Genomic DNA, 20,813 nt, shown 5'->3' with positions numbered 1-20,813 from the left:
AAAAACATTGAAATGGTAAAAAGAGCTTGGGACTAACTACAAAGAGACTAATAGACTTTGATATTCATTTTAAATACGTTTTTAACAAAAGGTCACATGCCATCCAATGCTGCACTGAAGATAGCCACAACATATTTTTGTATATTTCACAATTGTACAAATGTGTGGTGCAACCCTTACAGGCGCACACTGCATGCTTGATGACACCCCCTCAAGGCTGCAGTCCTTGAAACTGTTGAAAAGAAAAATGTCTCTAATGACATTGTTCCTCCCACTCGCGCGTCACCTGTGGTCTCCCAATTATGTCTTTGGCATGGCAAAGTCCCAGGCGGTGTCCTGAGCACACTTCCACATGGCGCGCACCAACCGAGTGAAGCCCATGTCTTTCGGTTTTTCCAGCCCACGCATAAGCCGCTGCTTCATAATGGCGATGAACTCCTTATTACTGAGCTCGCCGTTCCCTGAAGAAGGGGGGGGGGGGGGGTGCTTGAGAGGGAGAAGAAATATAACGACGACTGCTTACACAAGAGTTACCTACCATCACAGTCGAACAGGGCGAAGACCACATCGCACACGTGATCCGACAACTCCACCTTGGCTACAGTGCGGGCCACCTGTTTCATGGTAACTGGGAGAGGGAGAACCACAGACCAGGAAACTCATTAGTGGAGAAGCATAGCAGCGTGCGGTGGACTCGTAATTGGCAAAAGACTGCAAGTCTTTGCCTTTGGATCAGTCGCTGTGGAGTGTCACTCGCAGTGAGCACAGTCCAATAGAAATGGAAATGAGGAAGAAAGGCTGACAGCATCAGCGGGTAGAACTGAGAACCACTCTGACTGAGAGGATGACGGAGGGAGGGGGGATATGAAAACAGAAACCAAGGAGGTGGGAGGGGGCTGGGGGAGCCCCAGGCAGAAAATGTTGAAAATCTTTTTAATCTCAGCGATATTGATGAGTACCGGTACACCTCAAACGCGCATAAAATGGAAGCACGGGAATGATGGCATATGAAAGAGGGAGAATAGGAAGAAAAGGTTTGCCATCAAATTGATAAAAATTATTCTTTTTAAAGTCCACCTGCAAGAGAGACAATGACTGTTAGGAATCACTGCCGAGCCACTACAATAAAGTGCTCCATATAGCGAGCTCCCCATTTATAGTCCTGTTCCAAAGTGTGGTCAATATAGATGATTCCCGATGATAGTACAGTACACTCAATATACCCCATAATGCATCTTGAAAAGTAGTGCATAACCAATGCTGGCAAAAAAAAAAAAGCAATATCGCATGATGCATTGCGTCGATAAAAGAAAAAATATTTCCGCAACACATCACAACACAGATGGCTTTCTATTCATTATTCTTGATCCCCTGAAGGGAAATGCAGATGTTGCAGCAGTTTCAAATCCATAAAATAATAACAAAAATGACCGCTGACCAACTAACTGTGCCAAAATGCATACGATAAAAAAATCCACACCTTGCTTGGGAGGCAAAGTAACGCTGTGTGTCCATGTGAGTGCGCGTATACCGCCAGGCCACGATACAATCACCGGCACAATTGAATGAACGCCAATACAGTTTACGAGCTGTTAAAACGTAATGCCTCGGCAGCGATAGAAATACTGAGCTATTAGTTTAACAATGTTTAATATTGGTTGCAACAGAGCACTGATAATTGTGACGCAGTATCATAACTTTCCAAATTGTCAGTCAAAACTGAGCATTGTCTTCACAAAAGCAGATTTTAGAAACAACTCTTATTGAGTGGGATTACATAGTGCTGGAGGATTTACGACTCTACAAGACGAAGGAAATGAAAGTTATTTGGAGCCAAGGTCAGAGGGAAAGTGGCATTACCTTTATCTATGGACGCTCCGGCCATGTGGTAGAAACTCAGCGCCGTGTCCACATCATTGACATTCTTCAGGAAGGTGAAGAAATTCTCCACCTCCTCAAACGTGATGCCCTGCACCGAGGAGGAGGAAAAACAAGGCCGAAATGAACGAAAAATAATTGAAAACCTCGACAACATGTAACCCAGTCATGACCGGGTCACGGCAAAAATAACGCAAAGGTCATACAAATATTGCCGAAACGCAGTGAGCACAATTGCGGTTCAGCAGTGTGACACAAATGGGCAGAGGCATTGGACATGCATGGATGAACGCTGTGCTGTGGAGTGTCAGCAGAACAGGCCCATATGCATAATCCAACATGACTGCCACACCGCCGAACTGCCCATTTGCAAATTAAAACAAAGCTTTTTTCAAACATTTTTTTGACTGCTCATTTGCAAAGAAAAATAAAGCTTTTTTTTTTTAAAAACAATTTTGTTCCTCTCTCTTTTTTTTTTTAATAGACGTAGTTTATTGACCAATCGCACTGGCATTACCCAGCTCAGCTTATCTGGAGCACAAAAGCTCTAAGTTATTCACGTGATGTATGCCATCTTGAAAGAGAACGTGATGGGACACATTTTATTGCGACACCAGTGGGGGTGTCAAATCCTTAAGCACAGCCCTCCATAGCCTGCCTTACAGGGCACATTACTGTGAAGAGCAACCAGCATGAAACCACAGTATTGCACATGGAACATGCTGGGAATGGGGAGTTGAGTGTGCACATTGAAAACTTGCCTTCAAGGCTTAGAATATTTTAGATCTTGTCCCTCCCTCTTCTCTCAGCAAAGTCAATGCAGGCACTTTAAACTTCAAAATCCGAGTCAGTTTGAGAATGGCTCACAGAAGTCAAGTTAAATGCCCCTTATACTAGAACCCTCAAGTCAGTCTGACGTTCAGTGTGGAATAGAATAAAGACATGGAAAGAAATTGGGGGCGGGGTCAACTAGCACTTGCACCTGAGTACCGATGTTCTGCGTGTGCTCATATGACAGAGATGAAACGGATGACAAAAACGAGGAACAAAGGGAATGCTGGCCAGGTGGATAACCGTGATGTGTATGAGCTCCCTAAAATGATCTCCTGTGCACACTCAAAAATCCCCCTCAGGCCCACACGCTTCCACACATGCTTACACATAGGGCAATTAGTGAAAACCCCAGCAGGGGCCAATCGTTTAAGAGTTCAATACATACAGACAACACCCACACTCACACCCACCCACACCCACACACATCATTCTACCTGTGCATCCTTAAACATCTTCTTCAATCCCTTCTGCATCTGCTTGAGTTTACGGGACTGAACGCCACTGTAAGCCAGCAGCATACCGCCAAACTGTCTCTCGGAGATTCGGCCGTCCACTGGATCATTGCGCTCGAACTGGAAGGGGGAAGCGCGATAGACACTGATCAGAACCGATTGTGGTTGCAAGAGAACAAACAAATTAATAGGCTGGCGCAGAATGATGGGGAGACAGTAAATTCTGGTGTCAGACATCAAGTTGACTCGGGCACGGGTATGGAACGGTTTTAAATGTCACTGTGGGTTTTTCTCAGCGTTCCAGCGAAGCTTGTCTACGCGGGAGTGGACCTTGGCTCTCTCAGGTCAATCCTGGCGATTTATATCTGTGGCAGCTTGACAGGCACACAGCAGACTTCCTTCTTCGCCTCCGAATACGCCGACCTCTCAAAATGCAAATTCGTACCACGAGGGGCAGCTTGTTACTATGCAAATGATGAGCCAGACAGGAGCACTAGAGGGGCTGATCATTCATACCCCAATGAAGCATCTACCAAGGCTCTCTGACGGGAAGAAATGAACTGAGATACCTTATTAGAAATGAATTACCCAAGCTAAACGCCCTTATCTTCCGTGTTTGCACCAAATGCAAGGCGGTGTGCTTAAGATGCAGCGGATGCTTTACAGGAGATGGTTGAGTTGATCATTTCGACACAACTCATGCTAATTGACAGAATCAGCAGATGCTCGACAACATCAAGCAGTGGCTGTGACTATGAAAGGTGAAGTCTGTCTTCGGCTGTATGGCCAACAATCTTTCCCCATGAGCCCATTGGCTAAATGGCCCCACGGTGTCATCAAGTTATAGTACCTCCAGCTTCAGCACATCATGCTGCAGCTTCCTCTGAAACTCCAGGAAGCTGCCGATGGTGAGCTTTCCCTTCAGGTCTTCTCCAAAGAAATAGGTGGTGAGTGCCGAGCTACAGCCGGCTGTCTTGAGAGTGTTGCCTGTGGTGGAGCGATCGCGGTGTCTCATGCCCATGCTCGTTTGAGAGCGAATAATGCTCTGGACCTAAATGGATATAGTGAATGAATAATGACAAATCACACACAAATAAATATGTATACAGAAATGTTATGTAAATATAACAATGTGTAGATACTTTTACACGGTTGGGTCGTCATGAAATTATGAAGATGTAAACTTTTTTTTTTAATGAAATGTTATATAATAAAACATTTTGCCATGTGTATGCAGAGTCAGAAGCTGTAAAGTCAAAAGATCCGATCCATATTGCTACAGTTTTGGATTAGGTTTCCATTAATAAGGAAAATGCAAATGACCATATTCAGATTTGACATTGCTGTCAAATGCATCAGACCAGGTTGCCACTTTCAAATCTATTTGAATATCAGGCGCCTATAATATTTTGTTCACTTGAACGTAGAACAATTTCTGATGGAAACTTTCTTTCCTTCTAGCTATTAACAGCTTAAATGACCTCATTACTTTTATTGTTTTGTGTTTTTTGTTATTGTAAAGTGTCCTTGGGTGTCTTGAAAAGCGCTTATAAATAAAATGTATTATTATTATTATTACTGGAGACAAATGTGTTAGTAAGCCTGCGAGGAGATCTGTGCTCTCAGAATTCTCTTGTCTTTTGTGCGCTCGCGTGTGACAGGCTTTTTCAATTCATTTTGTTGCTCCCAGGCAAACCTGCTCAAACTCCTCCAGGTCTACTTCTCCATCACCGTTGAGATCAAACATCTTAAAAGCGATCTCGAAGTTCCTCTGGGGGGCTGGAGACCACAAGCAAGCACACACAAAAGGAAATGCATTCTGCAATCAATAAAGAACCATGGAAATGACACATCACACTTGAATGACCCAGAAGATGGCTAAAAAGTTCAATACTGACTCACATTACACATCGACTGATCCATCTCCCACATTCAGACAACCAGTTTATCAGATGGACGATTGTCTCTGGAGCCAACTATCACCGATGTACGATCATTTAAAAATTAAATTAATACTGCCAACTGCATGTGTTGGTCCTGCATTACAGCATATGAACAATAGGAGTATATATTTCACATTGTATCTTCTGTTATCATTGACACACATCATTAGCTAAAACAGCGATGCCTTGAGATACTCATTACATTTTTTCTGTGACCTCACCCGTAATTCAAACCAATTGTATCTCAAAGCACCCTTGGTTGTTTTCATAGATGATAAAGAATACATGCCTGTGAGTATTGTTATATTGTCTGTCTATATGGGTTGCTCCATCATTTGTTATACCATCACCACCATGGGCAATCCTAATTGTTTGGCTGTCACTGGCTTTTTCCATTATGTGTGTGAATTAAGCTAGCAGGGGCCTCTCTATGCAGGGTTTGAGTAATGTTGGGTGAGAAGAACCAATCTGCACTTACTGGACAGCACAGTGGTGAGGAAGATGTAATCGGAGAAGGAGATGAGGCCACATTCCCCCAGAGTGTAAAATATGCTGCCTTCATCTGCAAACTTCTCCCTCTCTTGGGCAATCTTCTGCTCATATCACCCCAGGCAAACAAAGGAAAACATATTAAAAGAGTGGACTTTATTCAGAATAGGCCTTATTAGCTTTCAGTGGTGTTTCTATCCGTTTTACACCCGTAGCAGGCCATCCTCAAAGACGCCCCGCAAAAAATGAAAATAAATACAAGAGAACCAGTGTGCATTGGACTGAATAGGTTACGAGGAACGAGTGCAATATCAGTCATGCAAGAGCTGCATACACATGAGGCTATACAGGCAGGTGAGTTTGCTTGGTGATGACAAATAGTTAGTGGGTGTACAAACATTATACGTATACCAGAGGCTGTACTCACAGTGCGATATTGACACAACAAGAGAGGAAACATCACAAGACCGCAGCACAAACATACGCACTATTGATAAAACATCTGGAACACAAACCAAAAGGTATTATTACATACAAGGGGATTTCGGTTTCGCACACACATTTATACAGGGGTACACACACACGCACGCACACGCACAGAGGTAACTTGTGTTTTTTTCCGTTAGCATGTGTATAATTACAGCCTTGCATGAGAGTGTGAACTAATCACATGCACACTCGGTCAAGAAACGGCTAAATAGACGGTTTCCCATTGGTAGACCGCTCCACCAAATAAGAGTGGACATAGATGGTGCATGCCTTTGGAAGGGGGGGTTGGGGGGGGGGGGGGTTCAGGAGTTGCACACTAAGCCCGGATGGAGTTACCTCCGTCTGTAAGAGGTCCATTTCAGAGGAAGAGGAAGGATGAGAAAGAACTGTTAGAGAACAGGCATGGCCTCTGCTGTCTAAAGCAGGGTCTTGAACGATAAAGACACACACAAACACACACACACGAATATTTATACCGGGCTTTCTTACACAAAGACAAATGCACACACACCTCAACAAAGAAAACATTTGGGCTAAAAATAAAATGAAAACCATGGTAATTAATTACCCCCAAAATACAATCCATTTATCATTTGGTAAAGGCCAGGGGAGCTTGAGAAGCGCAAATCCTATCGCGCTACAGCAATATGGCATTGTCCAACATATAGTGGAACCTCAACGACAGAATTTGATCTTTGAGATTCCACTGTCGAGTATGACATTTCAAACTTCTATGAATTTGACAAAGATGTACGAATAGAAACATTTTGAGGCATCCCCTTTGGCTAGGATAACAAAACCAGAGCCATCCCTCACATTACTGACTCCCTCCTCATAATTTCTACCAGAAGTGGGCACGTCAATAAAATATCTGAACCGCTTTATCACCACAAGGTATTCAGGTTAAAAAAAAAAAAATCTATATACATGGGAATTTCTCTACTGCGAGACTAGTAAAGGTTTTCTTATCTTATATAAAGAGAGAGAGAGAGAGAGAGAGAGAGAGAGAGAGAGAGAGAGAGAGAGAGAGAGAGAGAGAGAGAGGAAATGACCAACTCTGAATGTACGTGTAATTGTAGAGTTAGCGCAAATGACTGATCCCAACTGACTGTCACGCTCATTACTAGTACTCACGTTAATTAACAGATAGCGCATTCATTTGACAGCGCGTGCCAACTAATTGGTGTCAACAACACAACTGTCAGAGTAAATCCGAGCTTGCTTCCTGATTGAATCTGTGCTAAACCAGCTCGTGTTCATATCAATCCGTATGCATCAAGCTAAGCTTTATGGCTGCAGGAAAATTAGGAGAGCAACTGACTAGTCAAGGCACAAATACACTTGTGACAAAGCTGCTGACGATGCTGTCAAATGAATCACTGTTCTATATCACCATGCAATTTACAGGAGGAGGTTGAGAGTTCGGTCAAGGCCAATCTCTTGTTTCCTAGCAGCAAGAGCGCCGCGCCAGACACATTGTAATTTCGAAAGTCAAATAGCATTATCCGAAAAAATGATTAGTCAATGTGTGTGTTCGAAAGTGCTTAAAAATGTGATCACATATTACAAAATATGCTAACCGCGGTGAAAGGATTGAGGAATATTTTTGCCATTTGAGTTGTCTTTTTTTTATGTATATTTTATAGAGTAGTTTCAAATCTGAAACTCCCATTTGCATTGGTTGAATATATTGAAAAAAATGTAAAATAATAAAGATGACAAACTATATAACAGTATTATTATAGTGCAACGTCCAAAGTTGAATGCCCCAAAAGTGACAGAATCTCAAGTCACTATTTGTGAGATTTCGAACCATGGAAATGACACATCACACTTGAATGACCCAGAAGATGGTCCCCCCCGCCCCCACACACACACACTTTGACTGTTTTCTCTATGATGGCAATGCAAAAGGGTGCCAGCAATGTCAAAAAATTAAGTGTAATGAAAAAAACCACTGAAAATTGCACTTACTGTACAGGGAAGCATCTGGCTGCTTGTATAGGTTAACTAGTCTTACTAGAACTCAAAGTAAACAATCTGTAGACGTAGGCATATTGCCGACTGACTATACTGTGCCGAAAACATGTATTCATCTTCGAGAAGTGGTTTGACTTTGTTTTATTTAGCTTAAACAGTGGATCAGCTTTTCTTTGAACTTGCATGACAGTTATACATGTTTGCATGTAACATTTACCTAAACAGTCAAATCTTTGATGATGGTGACAGTTTGAGTCTCAAACAAATGAACTCCCTTTATTTCTATGGGATTTTTTTTTTATTTTTTAAAGAGAACAAATTGAAAGTCAACCGGTGTCAGGCAGTGAATTATGTTTGACTATGGAGGTTCCACTGCATTATAAAAGCTTTAGGGGAGAATAAAAAGTACTATATTTTTCACATTATAAGTCGCTTTTTTTGTCAGTTTGGCTGATCCTACGACTTATATTCAAATGCGACCTGTATCTACTGTATTAAAATTAGAGCTCGTACTGGCACCCAAAATCCCCTTTCCCAAACCATGTTGACTTTCTGTGCATTTCCGCCACTTTCTCCCACTGGCGGTAATGCACCACACGGATATGCCAACCACCCAAAGAAAGTAGAAGAAGAAACAGAAGCAGAGGACATGAAGTCGAAGATGAAGAACTTTAGTCTTGGTAACTATTGCGTGACCTAACTCTGCTGCCGCCATTCTGCCACAACAAGGATCTACAAAAAGCGCAATAACTGACCAGGATTCTAACTTTGGCCACCATGCGATTCAGGATTCTAGTTAAGGTATAAGCTAAAGGTTATACTAAAAAGAAAAACTTTTTCTAGCTAGAAGTGGGTGCTTCGTCCAACCCGAACTTGATTGCTGCTGTCAACATGAGGTGCGTTTGGAAATTCACTCTGACCCAGAGGACTACTAAGGCTGTGACTGTGGACATCCAGTGGATCAAGCAGTTCAGATGGAAACAATTCAAGCATGAGCTGCTTTGTTTATAACTTTGGCTGGGTTCCAAAATTAATGGGAAGGGAGAGGCGCTCTGCCTCTTGGAACACACACAGTATTTAAAAAAAATATGTAATTTTTTTCCCCTTTAGGACTTCTATACTGGCATTTATTTTTAATACGGAGTACTTTTGTGACGACCTCCATCCAAGCACTCAAGAAAGGAATAGCATTACATGATTACTTAGCTAATACATGGCCTCAAACACTTACATTAGGAATGTCTCTCTGACCTTCATTCATATCCCAGACAAATGTTTGTAGGGCAATGAATGATAAGTGGGGAAAAAATGACCACAGACCGCATGAGAGTGGATGCCTGGGTATAGAGAACATATCAACTGTGTCTGGTCCTCAGAGAACTGACAGAACAGGTGTGCAGTTCATAGCTCATGATTATTCTGGGAACACAACTGAAGGGGGATTCTGATGCGGAAAGCTCAAACAACATATTTTGGTTGCTGAGAAATGGCAGCTGCCTCACAAGAGGAAGGCAAGCCCTCAGATGACCATGTGACCCAAAACCTCTTGTAGATCAGGACAGCATATGGCGATAAAGAGAAAAATTGTATGCAACTGTTTTTATGAGCTATTCATCGACAGACGGGGGTCACAGGGAGCTGGAAACAGTGAAAGGTGGCGGAACATAGCCATTTAAATGAAGTCCAAACAGAGGCCGGCTGAAACTTCCTGTGAAATCAGAAGGAGTGAACAAGATAACAGCCTGGATAATAAGAAATTAAATGACGCGCGCACGCACGCACGCACGCACGCACGCACGCACACACAATCCCAGTAGCAGGGGTCAATTGACAGACGATGTGGCTTTTCATTCAGAAGGCCACAGCGCATAGGGAACAGATTGAACCAATTTTAAAATACAATTCCTGCCTTCAGTGACTTTAAAACCATGCTCTTCAGGCACCATGCAGGAGTGACATCGGAACAATCCAAAAGATGAATTGGTGAAAGCTACCAAGCACATTGACGCAGCCTCCGTGCGAGTTAACAGAGCCATTTACTGCACCCCAAAGCCCCTGTGCTGCCACCATGCGCAGAAGGAGGGCGCCACCACCAGCTACTTTCTGAGGAAGACACTGGTAAAAGGGCATGCTGAGGAAATGGGCATGGGTGCCAAACCAAAGCATGTAGAAAGCTTGAGCTCATAACTCGTTGAAGAGAAATAAAAGGAGACGAAGGAAAAAATTATTTAGAACAAACAAGAGAGGGTGATTGAGTGCAAGGGAACAGCAATGTTACAATTTCTAAATGGGCGACAAATTGAAAACATTTTCAGTTGATTATATCATCTATCTTAAAAGTAGTCGCCATGGTTTCTTTTGAGGGTCACATTTGAGTTGCGCCTCCGTTCTGCGGTAGAAGTCTTCAGGAATTCTAAGAGAAATAAAGTGGAAAGTTTAAGCTTGAATAATTTAGTAAGGTTGGTATAGCAGACAGCTGCAAGCACCAGGTTTATACAAAAAGCACTGGGGAGATCTTTAATATAATGGCCAACACAAAGACTTTTGGGTAGTATAAAGCAGAAACATGAGACACGAACAACAGCAGCAATGGCTTGTGTGTCACCATCAGTGACTGACACCTCTCAATTATTAAAAGAGGCTTTCACGTGATTGACCTGCTCCAGGCGAAACAAAGCTTATACTGATCATTTCCCATACCTACATTTGGCAATATGAAGCTTAATCTCACATGATCTAGTGATTTCCAAAGGTACTTGGGCAAAAACACAATTCTGTTTTGAACAACAATCGTGTAGCCAATTGCTTAAATGTACATAGATGCACAATTTGGTCATGGACAGATTGTCGTAATAACATAAATGGAAGGAAGAGTTCTATTTAGTTGTTTCCCATGCTACTCTGTTGACTTTGCACAAGGTCACCTCCTACTGACAAAAGTTGTAGTCCAGAAAACTATCCATGAAATCACATGAACAGGTCAGCAATATACCATAATTGGGACAACAATATAGCAATATCAACAGTTGTCAAGTTAATTTGGCTGTACACGTTTGACCATCAATGGGCACATTGTAAACCTCTAATATATAATGACAGTATTCAGTGATACTGCAATTTGACACACAATAACATTATGAATTTCTGCCATGTCCAGAGATAGTGTTACTGTTGAAATTTCCAATTGAATTTTGACAGGCTGTCATTTTTGGGAAATTGCTACTTACACTGTTTTTAATCAACTCTGTGCTATGCGCAAAAAGGGAAATGAGGACGTTACTTTTCTAGACTGAATATACACAGTCCTGTCCTGTACAGAAATAAGATTTGTGGATTCACCCTTGCTGAAGTTGCGATAGGGAAATATTGAATGTAAATCATGAGGTGAGCTGTTCCCCTGCACAAACACTGAATATATAGCAGGAAAGAGTGAATAATAAAAAGAGTATAAACAAAAGGGAGAGGCACATGTGGACTAAAAGAACCAAGAGTATCAAGTATTGACTACAATGTGCAGCATTTCATTCAGGTGCACACATGCCGCTGAGCACACACCCCATACCTGCCAGAAGTCCTGAAGAGGGGGAGGGGCAGAAGCAGGATTGGGGCAAGGGCGGTAGAAGAAGCAAGGAATAGGGGGTAGGGAGGTTTTGAGCGGAGCATGGGGGAGGCAGATGGAATTATTGGGGAAAAGGAGGGGTGGGGGGGGGTCAAGACAGACAAGGTGGAAATTTTGGTTTTGAGGTAGATAGTTAATCACAAGGAGGGGAGGAGAGAAAATGGAGGGATTACTTGTTATGAGTAGGAGACAAAAGCATGACTGAATCAACAAGAGTTAAGGAAAAAAAGGTCAACAGCGGTTTACAGTGTTAAATTGTGATGGCAAAAATCACACCCACATCAACATCACCTTGGGTGGAGAAAAACTCCATGATGGGCACAATGACAAACCATGTTCAGCAAAGAAATGAAATCCTGTTAATACTTTTAGAACGCCCTCTTAGAGCAGCAAAATGAAACACACGGTGACTCAGATTACAAAAGAGTTGTTTAGTCACAGTCACACTGGGTGTGTTGTGTTTGCCTTCAATGTACACTGAACCTGCAGATAAGCCATAACCAGAGAGGAACGCACTGACGTACACATCACATCCAGACTTGAACCTCTTCCACTTAAGGTTGGCAAAAATAGTGCCTAAGTGGCAAATCTTGTACTTGTTTTAATTGTGTTTTAGATCAAATGGCACCTGAGACAGAACGACTCGTTTTAGCGCAATATGACGAAAGCCTTTATCAGGGTAGCCCAGCTGAAAATTTCCCTTCACCCTCAAGCGACAATGCTTCAGGACACACACAAGGCAATAGCCGTTTCATCTACACTTAATGTGCCCATGGGCAAAAAAAATTTTTTTTTTTTTTTTTAATGGGCAGGCAGACTGAGCTGGGAGCCCTTTGGCCACACTGGAGGGAGATTCTCTGAGACAACAAAAGCTAAATGGAGTATCAGACAAATCCACGTGGACAGAAATTTGGCAAGTAAATAAAGGCAACAAATGGCCTGCAAAAGGGACAAACGCGGCTAAACAATGAGAATAATGTATATGCTGAGTGTTGCACAAACTACAGAACTTTCTTTTCAGTGAAGATTCGCTCAAACTCTTTTGGGTATTTATAAGAGGAACATTTGACAGGGTTGACTGGAAAATACATTGAAAGAATAAAAGCAACATGGACTTGAATGTTGTTGAATTTTTAATTTGAATGTTTCGGTGACTGGTATTGACAGCCTTACCGAGTACTCACTACCTTGAAATAAGGTCAGTATCGGCCCGGTACCGATACCTGATGTCAGTCATGACCTATTCCTATTCTTTATCACAAAGACATCCAAATCTTACCTTTCCATCATAGCGTTTCACCACAAATTGATCAAGCCCAAGATCTGAAAAAAAGTAAATAAATACAGAGTCACAGGAGACACCCTAGTTTAAAAAAAAACAAATCGATGCATTCCAGCATGAGACACAGCAAATGGCAATAATATTTATTATTCATGCTCTGCAGTTCACTGACATGTGAAAGTGAATAATAAGTCTCATCAAAAAGTCATTTCCACTTTGCAATTTTTTTTAAAGAATCATCGGCCGTCAATAATACAGTTCTTGACTCCAAGGATTGTAAGATGCAAGTAAAATACAAATAAAGGGAAATCGTTTTTTTAAAATATTGATATAATGTCAATCAAGCCGCGTTTTCCATCAGGTTTATGTATCCTGTATTCCTTTTTTTTTTTTTTTAATGACAGTGAATGGTTCACCCCCCCCCCCTCCCCCGATACAGCCTGGGTCACTTTCATATGTGGTTCTAAATCTGATAGGTATCCAATTTTTTACAATGTGACCTCAATCTGAACAGCCAACCTATATGTCATCAAAAGCCCAACATGCAGTTTGCGCGGGCAGGGGAGGGGGAAGAGAAGGTGTATGGGAGGAATACTGACAATCGTGTGTTAATCTGCAGTCGTTTTGAGTAACTGTGTTGATTTTATATTTTACTTTATTGTAATCCCACTTGAAACATGAAGCCCAAGTGCATATTTGTGGTGATAGTAGCAATGAAGCCATGCAGACGGTTGGTTCATTTATGTTTGGCGATGATGTCACGTTATCTTTAATAGACGTCTGCATGAAATAAGGAGATCGAAAAGCCACGCCTCAGTTCCACAAAATATTTCTACATCCTCCCACATTCGTTCCTCTGTAGATATGAGATGATAAAAAGATGAGCCCCTACACGCTGGATCATATTAACTTCCTTAAGCACTGTGTAGAGAGTGAGGTCGTCTCGTCTTCTGTGCATGCGGGTCACGTTGAGGACATGTTTGGTTCATACATCAGAAAGACTGAGGTCACAATTCATATGGAATTTGAACGATTACACACACAAAAAAAATTGCATCTCAAATGTGAGCCTGAACGAAACCATGCTCAGTTCCCACCATATCCTCTGTTTTTTATTGGGTTGGTACGGTGTAATATTTATCTATAATATTTTTATTTACTTTTTTTTTTGAGGAGCAGGGCAGGATGAACTCAGCTGCTTACCAGAAGAATTGTGTCCATAAAAGCTATTGGATGCACTTACTGACATGGCATTTGCATCGCATGTTTTACTGAACGCCGTAAATGACAAGCATTTTACACTTGCTTTTTCCTTCTGATCATGAACTCCGCAACCAATCAGACACTTTCATAGCCTTTTTCTGGAAAGCAGGACAAAGAAAGGCACACCTCCCTGACTATCTACAGAGCCAAACCCAGGGAGAGGAGAAATGAGCAGGCACAACAGAAAATGAGGCGTAAAAGGTCATAAAAAGGGCTAATTTCTGTGATTACATTCAGCCGAGTGGATGGCTGAAAAGTGACTCACTCTCTGGCTGCTTCTCATTTGGTGTGATGGAGCGTATGAAGTCCTGGGGCGTCATGTATACTTCAGCATCTCCATGCTCACCGATAATCTTCAAGGTGGCAAAGTAGCGAAAAATCTTGTCCGGGGTCGAGTAGGCCCGTATTCTATTTTCGTACTCCATCACCTGTCAAACACAGCAAATGGTTCTCATTCGATCGATCACACACTGTGATGAAGTAAGTCACTTTTTTATTTTTTATTCGGTAACCAGGTTTGAAATAAATATCTCAAAAAGAACCTCTGCAAAAAAACATGCTGCAAAAATACACACAAATAAATCTCAACTATATTAGCAGTTGGTGAAAAACAACAGTTTAGTGTGTCGCGGTCATTAGCTCGGTTAATGTTCGTTTTAAAATAGCCACCCTGTTTCTGCAAAATGCTTCAAATTAGAGCAAAATTTGCTGCTCTGTTCAGGGACACAAGCAGTTTATTTATTCTCTGTGACACCGAATGACTGACTTCCTGAGGTTGCAACACTCTCTGATTTTAATAAGTGACATTTACTAATATAGAGTTGAAAAAAAAAAGTGTTTTCATGATTCAGTGTTGGTTCACACTATTTATTAGTCATTACGTTGGGAAACAGAAAGGAAGGTTTCCACTTGTTAAAATGAGATATGTTCTCTGGAGGACTGATTCTTTTTGCTTCACATGCCATTATGTAGCATGGGAGGTCAAATCCAAGTAAATTCGGTTATTTACATGAGGATTTGCACCTTTGAAAATGGCAAACCAAAAGGAAATGCATAAAATGCTGTGAAAATCCAACACATACAATGAACTGATCTTTCATGGTTAGGTAAATGTTTTATTTGACAACATGAGCAAGGTGTCGACGTCATTTGACATAATTGCAGCGGTTGTGAAAATGCTATTTAAATAAAGATGTATTGTATTGTATTTTACGAATCGCTTTGGGACAAGACCATTTCTGCAACAACTTTTTTTGCAATCTGCTGGTAAATGGTGCAGTGAATCCAAAGCTTTTGGATCCTCAACCATTTGAGCAGAATATAAAACGTTTTGCATAATTTAACCATTGTACCCATAAATCCCCATTCCATTCAGTAATGTGTCCAACAATCAACAAGCTGGAAACAGAAGACGACCACTTGATCATCTTCTGTGTTGTCCCCCACTCCCTAATTAACAGCCCTGTTGTTTATGATGAAAGAAATGCAAGCTGATTACCTCTGTAAAATATTCTGTCAAAACAGCATGACATAGCATATTGAATATTGATTGCTGCAGAACCATTCTTTAAGGGTATCAAACGGGAGAATGGCTGATTGGTAGGATTGGCCAGTTATTGATTACCTTGCGGTCACGGAAGCCAGAGCGTTGCTTCTTTTTTTTCCCTTCGCCACTTTCATTCTTGGCCTCGTCATCACTACCGCTCGCCTCCACTGATTTCTCTGACTCGGAGTCTGAAGTCCTCACAAAATCACCTTCTCCATTTTGTGGCTGGGAATTTCGGACTGATGGCCCTGCATCAGCATACGCTCTAGTTTTCGACAAAAAAGAGATTGGAACCAGATTAAAACCTGCGGGAAATGAATGTGTCATCGGGTGGTTAAATACAATATCTATGTGCATTTTACAAAGACAGTTGCATTTGTCAGGTATATGATGGACTATGCAGATGAAGATGCATTGGTGTTCAATACAGATGTGATCTAAAAGTGCTATATTGTGTCTTACAAACGCTAAGCTGTTTAAGTCAACTCCCAGACCACCAACATTTAATTTTTTTGTTGTTGTTGTAAATCACGATTGACAAATTGGAATAATAATGGTGAACTGAGACAGTCGATGGTGGGCTGAATAATAAGTTGGTTTAATGAGATACAAACAGAACAGTGGCTCGGCTGTCAAACATCTCGTGGCTTCATCCATCATGCTGGCTCTTGCAACACAGTTATTGTATCACCACTGGGATCTCGAGTTAGCAAATAAATCCCCTCTTGACCACTTTGTCTTGAACACCAGCCTTCTTAGCGATGGAGAATAATCAAAACACTGACACCTTCTACATGGGGGGCACTAATCAGGGGCACAACATGCCAGATGAGGTGGCCACAAGTATTATGAACGTGGCCAGTAACTTGTCATTTCAATGATTACAACTCTCGCTGAGTCACATGACGTGTGGGAGTCATTTAAATGAGAGAATGCAGAGTGAGGAGAAAACAAAAATGAGCAGCCTACTGCGGTGTCGTGCGATTCACCTATGAACGCTACCTTATTAGGGTGCACCATTTGTAATCGTGTGTTCACATTATTATATGCATTCATCTGTTTGTTAATTTGCTCAAAAAGTAAAATTGTCCCTTTTTATTGAAATACGTACAAAAACAAATATTCCATTTGAAATGCTATTACTTATCGCTAAACTTAATATGTGGGACAAAGAAAAATGAGTTATCTTGAAATAATAGTGACAAAATCAGTTTGATCAGGAACCCTCACTTTTAATAACAGAGACTGAAGTACTGGTAGAACATTATGTGTTGCTAAGCAACAGAGGGGAATCCCGCGCTGTAAATTTTGTTCATAAGCAAGGTCACGGTGGCAGTTATCTCCCCATGGTTTATTGTGTTCACTAATTTGTGAGAAAAATCTGGTAGTTATGATGAAGTTTACGTTAAGGTTTTCGTTGAGAGCAAAATCAGCAAATGGAAAATAAACGACGTGAAATTGGGACTTTGAAATGTCAACGTTAGATGGGTGAAACCATAAACGGAGTTCGTTTAAATTACAGTCAAACCTCTTTTCGTTTATTTATTTTTTAACAGTGTGATAGTCTTGACGTTAACGTACTTTGATATGAACTCAGTCATACCTTTTCCAGAGAAGTCCAGTACTAGCAGAGACAGCAGTTACCCCAACCAGAGCTGCCAACATCACCCTCCTTCGTCCAGACCCTCTCACTGCACCACTGTGGTAGCGCCGGGACAAGTGTGACACGCCAACCCACACAGCGGACAGTGCCCGCAAGCGGAACATTCTGAATAGAAGAAGAGTGTGAAGGTGAAACTTGTATTGAAGCAAAATTTCATTCCAACTCGGGATATATAATTTTAAAAAGTAATAACATTTGCAGAAAAATAAATGCATGAATTAAGAAAGGAAAATTAATCAACACTCACATCAACATGCAAATTTTAGTCCAAAAAAAAGCATTGAACCCTTGAGGCGTAATGTTACTGTTGACAGCTAAATTTTGAAGTGGGCTGAATTAATCACCGTCAGAGGATGCTTTGACAATTGCAAATTTGAAGATCCCTTGTGTAGACGTTTCTATGTATGAAGCATAGTAGAGTACTGAAATGAAGCATCATGCCAAATGTCAATATCCTACGGGCAATGGTTGTCACACTGAAGATGTGATTTATAACGGGCTCTGATAAAAAAAATTAAAAAATTGCAGAAACACCATTTGGATGGAACTGAACGTCACAAAAATTGTACATTAGAGCCGAACCATCTAAATAAAAGTTGCTGACCTCAAAGGATTTCACACTGCATGAGCATAAAGTGGTTGCAGCTTCGGTGCCCAGCTAGAGAACATTTTTTTTCATCCCTGTACTGAAAAATGCCAACCATGACACAAATTGGCAGACAGGTCAGGCATGAATAATAAAGTAGAGTTAGAGGCAAAAAAAAAAAAAAACAATTTTCCGAGAATTGACTGAGCAACCAACTTTGCAACTTTGACAAGGGTCTACTGAATTGGAAAGTAATTAATTTCGTAAAGCCATACAAGTTGTGAAATGCCTTGTCAGGATATGTTTTTGTTTTTTTTAACACCTGAGACTAAAATAATTCTCAAGACATTGCCAAAACAACACCAAGTTAGCAGACAGTCACACCTTGTTTCGGGTAGGCCCAGTGAAGCACGAACAGGTTTCGGGCTTGTCTTCTAACACTGCTAAATACAGCAGTTTGATTTTCAAAAAATAGTTTCCGGCAAGTTTCATGGAATCAAGGTAAAGGCCCATGGCAACAAATATCCTGCATTTTTAACACATGCAGTAGGCCAATTAACAAAAATACCTTTTTGGAGGGATGTGAACGTCAATGTAGCTTGTCATGATACATTTAATACTCTAAAGGCTAATAATAATAATCATCATCCATTTTCCTTTTGGTGTTCCAATGATGGTTTTCACATAATAAAGAGGAACCTCCAACGTTGAACATATCAAGCGACAATATGTTTGGGGAACTTAACCTGTCCAATGTGAAAACAATACAAACTTTGACACAAACTGTAGGACCTAAGTAGTTAACTTAGAGTAATAGTTGACTCTACTCGCTGGACTTCGGTGTGCCTTCAACGCCGCAATCTTCACTCACTGGCGCCTTTTGCAAGCAGAAGGAGAAGCAGATGCTCACTCACCCCCGTGGCGACCAATGGTCAACTCCTGATTCAACGTCGTATCATTTCCAGCTGGCACAGGACTGAAATAGTCTTGTCTTCCAGATACTCAAATGTAACAATTTCACTCCTTCATTCATTGCTGCCAAAACAACTTTGGACGGCTGCACTGTCACAAAACTTCCTGTCTGTCAGAAGTTTTAATGTTCATAGGACAGCAAAAAGCGTGGAAATTCCACATAGTGTTTTTAAAAGTAAAAAGGACATTAAAAAGATCTATTTGGCACCGTTTTCCTGCTGAATGTCACTCCTGACATAACACTAAGTGAGAAACAAAACTGCATCATCTGCATGAAAGGAAGCAGCATCTAGCAACACAACCACCAGACATCTCACCTGGCAATACAGTATTCAACGCCCATATTGCCTTTCACAATGAGGATAAGCGGGACAGAGAGTGGATGGTTCTTCTGACTTCAGAATAACATGACCATCAATTCAAGGTATGAAGGTGTTTATTGGTCATAAAACTCATGCAAAATTAGTTACTGAGGGCCCCGTAGCAGCCAGCAATAAAGAATAAAATATTGTAATTAGCAAAATTAAAAATAATTAGAAGACAAACAAGTACTGAGAAACACAAGCAGTCACATAAAGTAGTAAATGGTTATGTAAGTTGTCACAAAATGCCTGATAAATCAAACTTCTTCCAAAAATGACAGTAAGAATTTGAGTTATCCACTACAACAATAGTTCTGAATTGGTGGGTGAGTGATACAAAAGAACAATAATTTAAAGGACACTTCAGGTTAGCCTTTTATTTGGAACATATGATTGATGTTCAAAACAGTTATTAAGACAAGAGAATTTAAAAATGTGGATCTGGATAAAAATGGACAGAAACACCAGTGTGTGGTATTAAATGTATACTCCACACAAGAAAGCAGTATCCCGGATTCAAATCCTCAATCTCAGATGAGTGAGGCAGATAGTCGTACTAATTTTAATTCTTCAACGGAAAATTGACTTTACACTTTATTTTTGTTGCACACCACAAATACAATGCAGTTGTCATGATTCTTGGGCAGCATTGTGGTCTAGTGGTGAGCACGTGTTCCTCATAGTTCTGCAGTTCAGAATACAAATCTAGGTTTCGGCCCTCCTGTGTGGAGTTTTCTCTCTCTGCTTGTATGTACAGTATTTTCACGAGGTACGCATACTTGCACGCACATTGCATGCGAGGGGATTAGGGGACTTTTTTTTTCACAAGTCACCAGCAAAGCAATGGTCTGTTATTGTTTAAAACTCCAAACTGCAGTATCTTGCAGTTATGACCAGTTATTTCATTTTAAGATTTATAACAAGACAAATAAGAATCACAGTATTCAGAAAACTGCCATGCCAAAAGAATGCAAGTGGACACAATGTTTGACCGCATCATGACAGAGTTAACCTTATGAGCATCATACACAAAAAAACACATGTTGCCATGTGGAAATGGAACCCAGTTCGGTCCACCTGCTACTTGGGAATTGTCGAGTGCCAATATGCATTGCGAAACCTCATTTGAGCGTGAGAACTACGCCTTTATTCTCTCATAACATGAACGTAGGTAGAGCTCTGACAGCTAACGCTGGCTAGCTACAGTTCGGTGGCGTTGTAAATCGAGGTGTCGTTTCACTCTCACCGTTCGCGAGAGACCTAGAGCAAGGAAGACACGAGGGTACTTACGTGAATGGCAACACAAACACCACTCGGGCAGGAATAAAAACTACCCTCGACGTTTCAGATTGCGTCTTAAAACTGGAACGACTGCAGAGAAAACAGATGAGCAGTAGAGGAGCGAGCACACTTCCGTATTTCCATCCAGCGCTGAGAGACGGGGCGGGGCTTCTC

At 41.2% G+C, this 20,813-nt stretch overlaps 1 protein-coding gene across 3 annotated transcripts in view; it reads right to left on the bottom strand.

The window, feature by feature from the left end:
• micu1 (mitochondrial calcium uptake 1) overlaps positions 1 to 20,813 on the bottom strand; it is a 27,725-nt gene extending 6,912 nt beyond the window's left edge. The window contains exons 1-12 of one of the 3 annotated variants that reach the window (XR_015102157.1): positions 20,649 to 20,813; positions 17,379 to 17,543; positions 15,854 to 16,040; positions 14,495 to 14,657; positions 12,964 to 13,007; positions 5,586 to 5,700; positions 4,861 to 4,943; positions 4,015 to 4,215; positions 3,147 to 3,284; positions 1,861 to 1,969; positions 539 to 628; positions 181 to 461 (exon numbers count right to left, since the gene is read on the bottom strand). Coding sequence is in view for 2 of the 3 variants with exons in the window: in XM_086122841.1 (XP_085978967.1) it covers positions 301 to 461; positions 539 to 628; positions 1,861 to 1,969; positions 3,147 to 3,284; positions 4,015 to 4,215; positions 4,861 to 4,943; positions 5,586 to 5,700; positions 12,964 to 13,007; positions 14,495 to 14,657; positions 15,854 to 16,040; positions 17,379 to 17,542 (1,455 nt within the window). In the remaining variant the exon portion in view is untranslated. Of the gene's footprint in view, positions 1 to 53; positions 462 to 538; positions 629 to 1,860; positions 1,970 to 3,146; positions 3,285 to 4,014; positions 4,216 to 4,860; positions 4,944 to 5,585; positions 5,701 to 12,963; positions 13,008 to 14,494; positions 14,658 to 15,853; positions 16,041 to 17,378; positions 17,544 to 20,648 lie in introns of those variants that run through there. The other 2 variants (XM_086122841.1, XM_086122840.1) reach the window with 2 other exon arrangements.

This window comes from Hippocampus guttulatus, chromosome 10, assembly GCF_054856545.1.
Source record: "Hippocampus guttulatus isolate MCC_2025c chromosome 10, RoL_Hgut_1.0, whole genome shotgun sequence".
Lineage (NCBI taxonomy): Eukaryota > Metazoa > Chordata > Actinopteri > Syngnathiformes > Syngnathidae > Hippocampus > Hippocampus guttulatus.
This window is presented reverse-complemented; position numbering and strand designations above follow the sequence as displayed.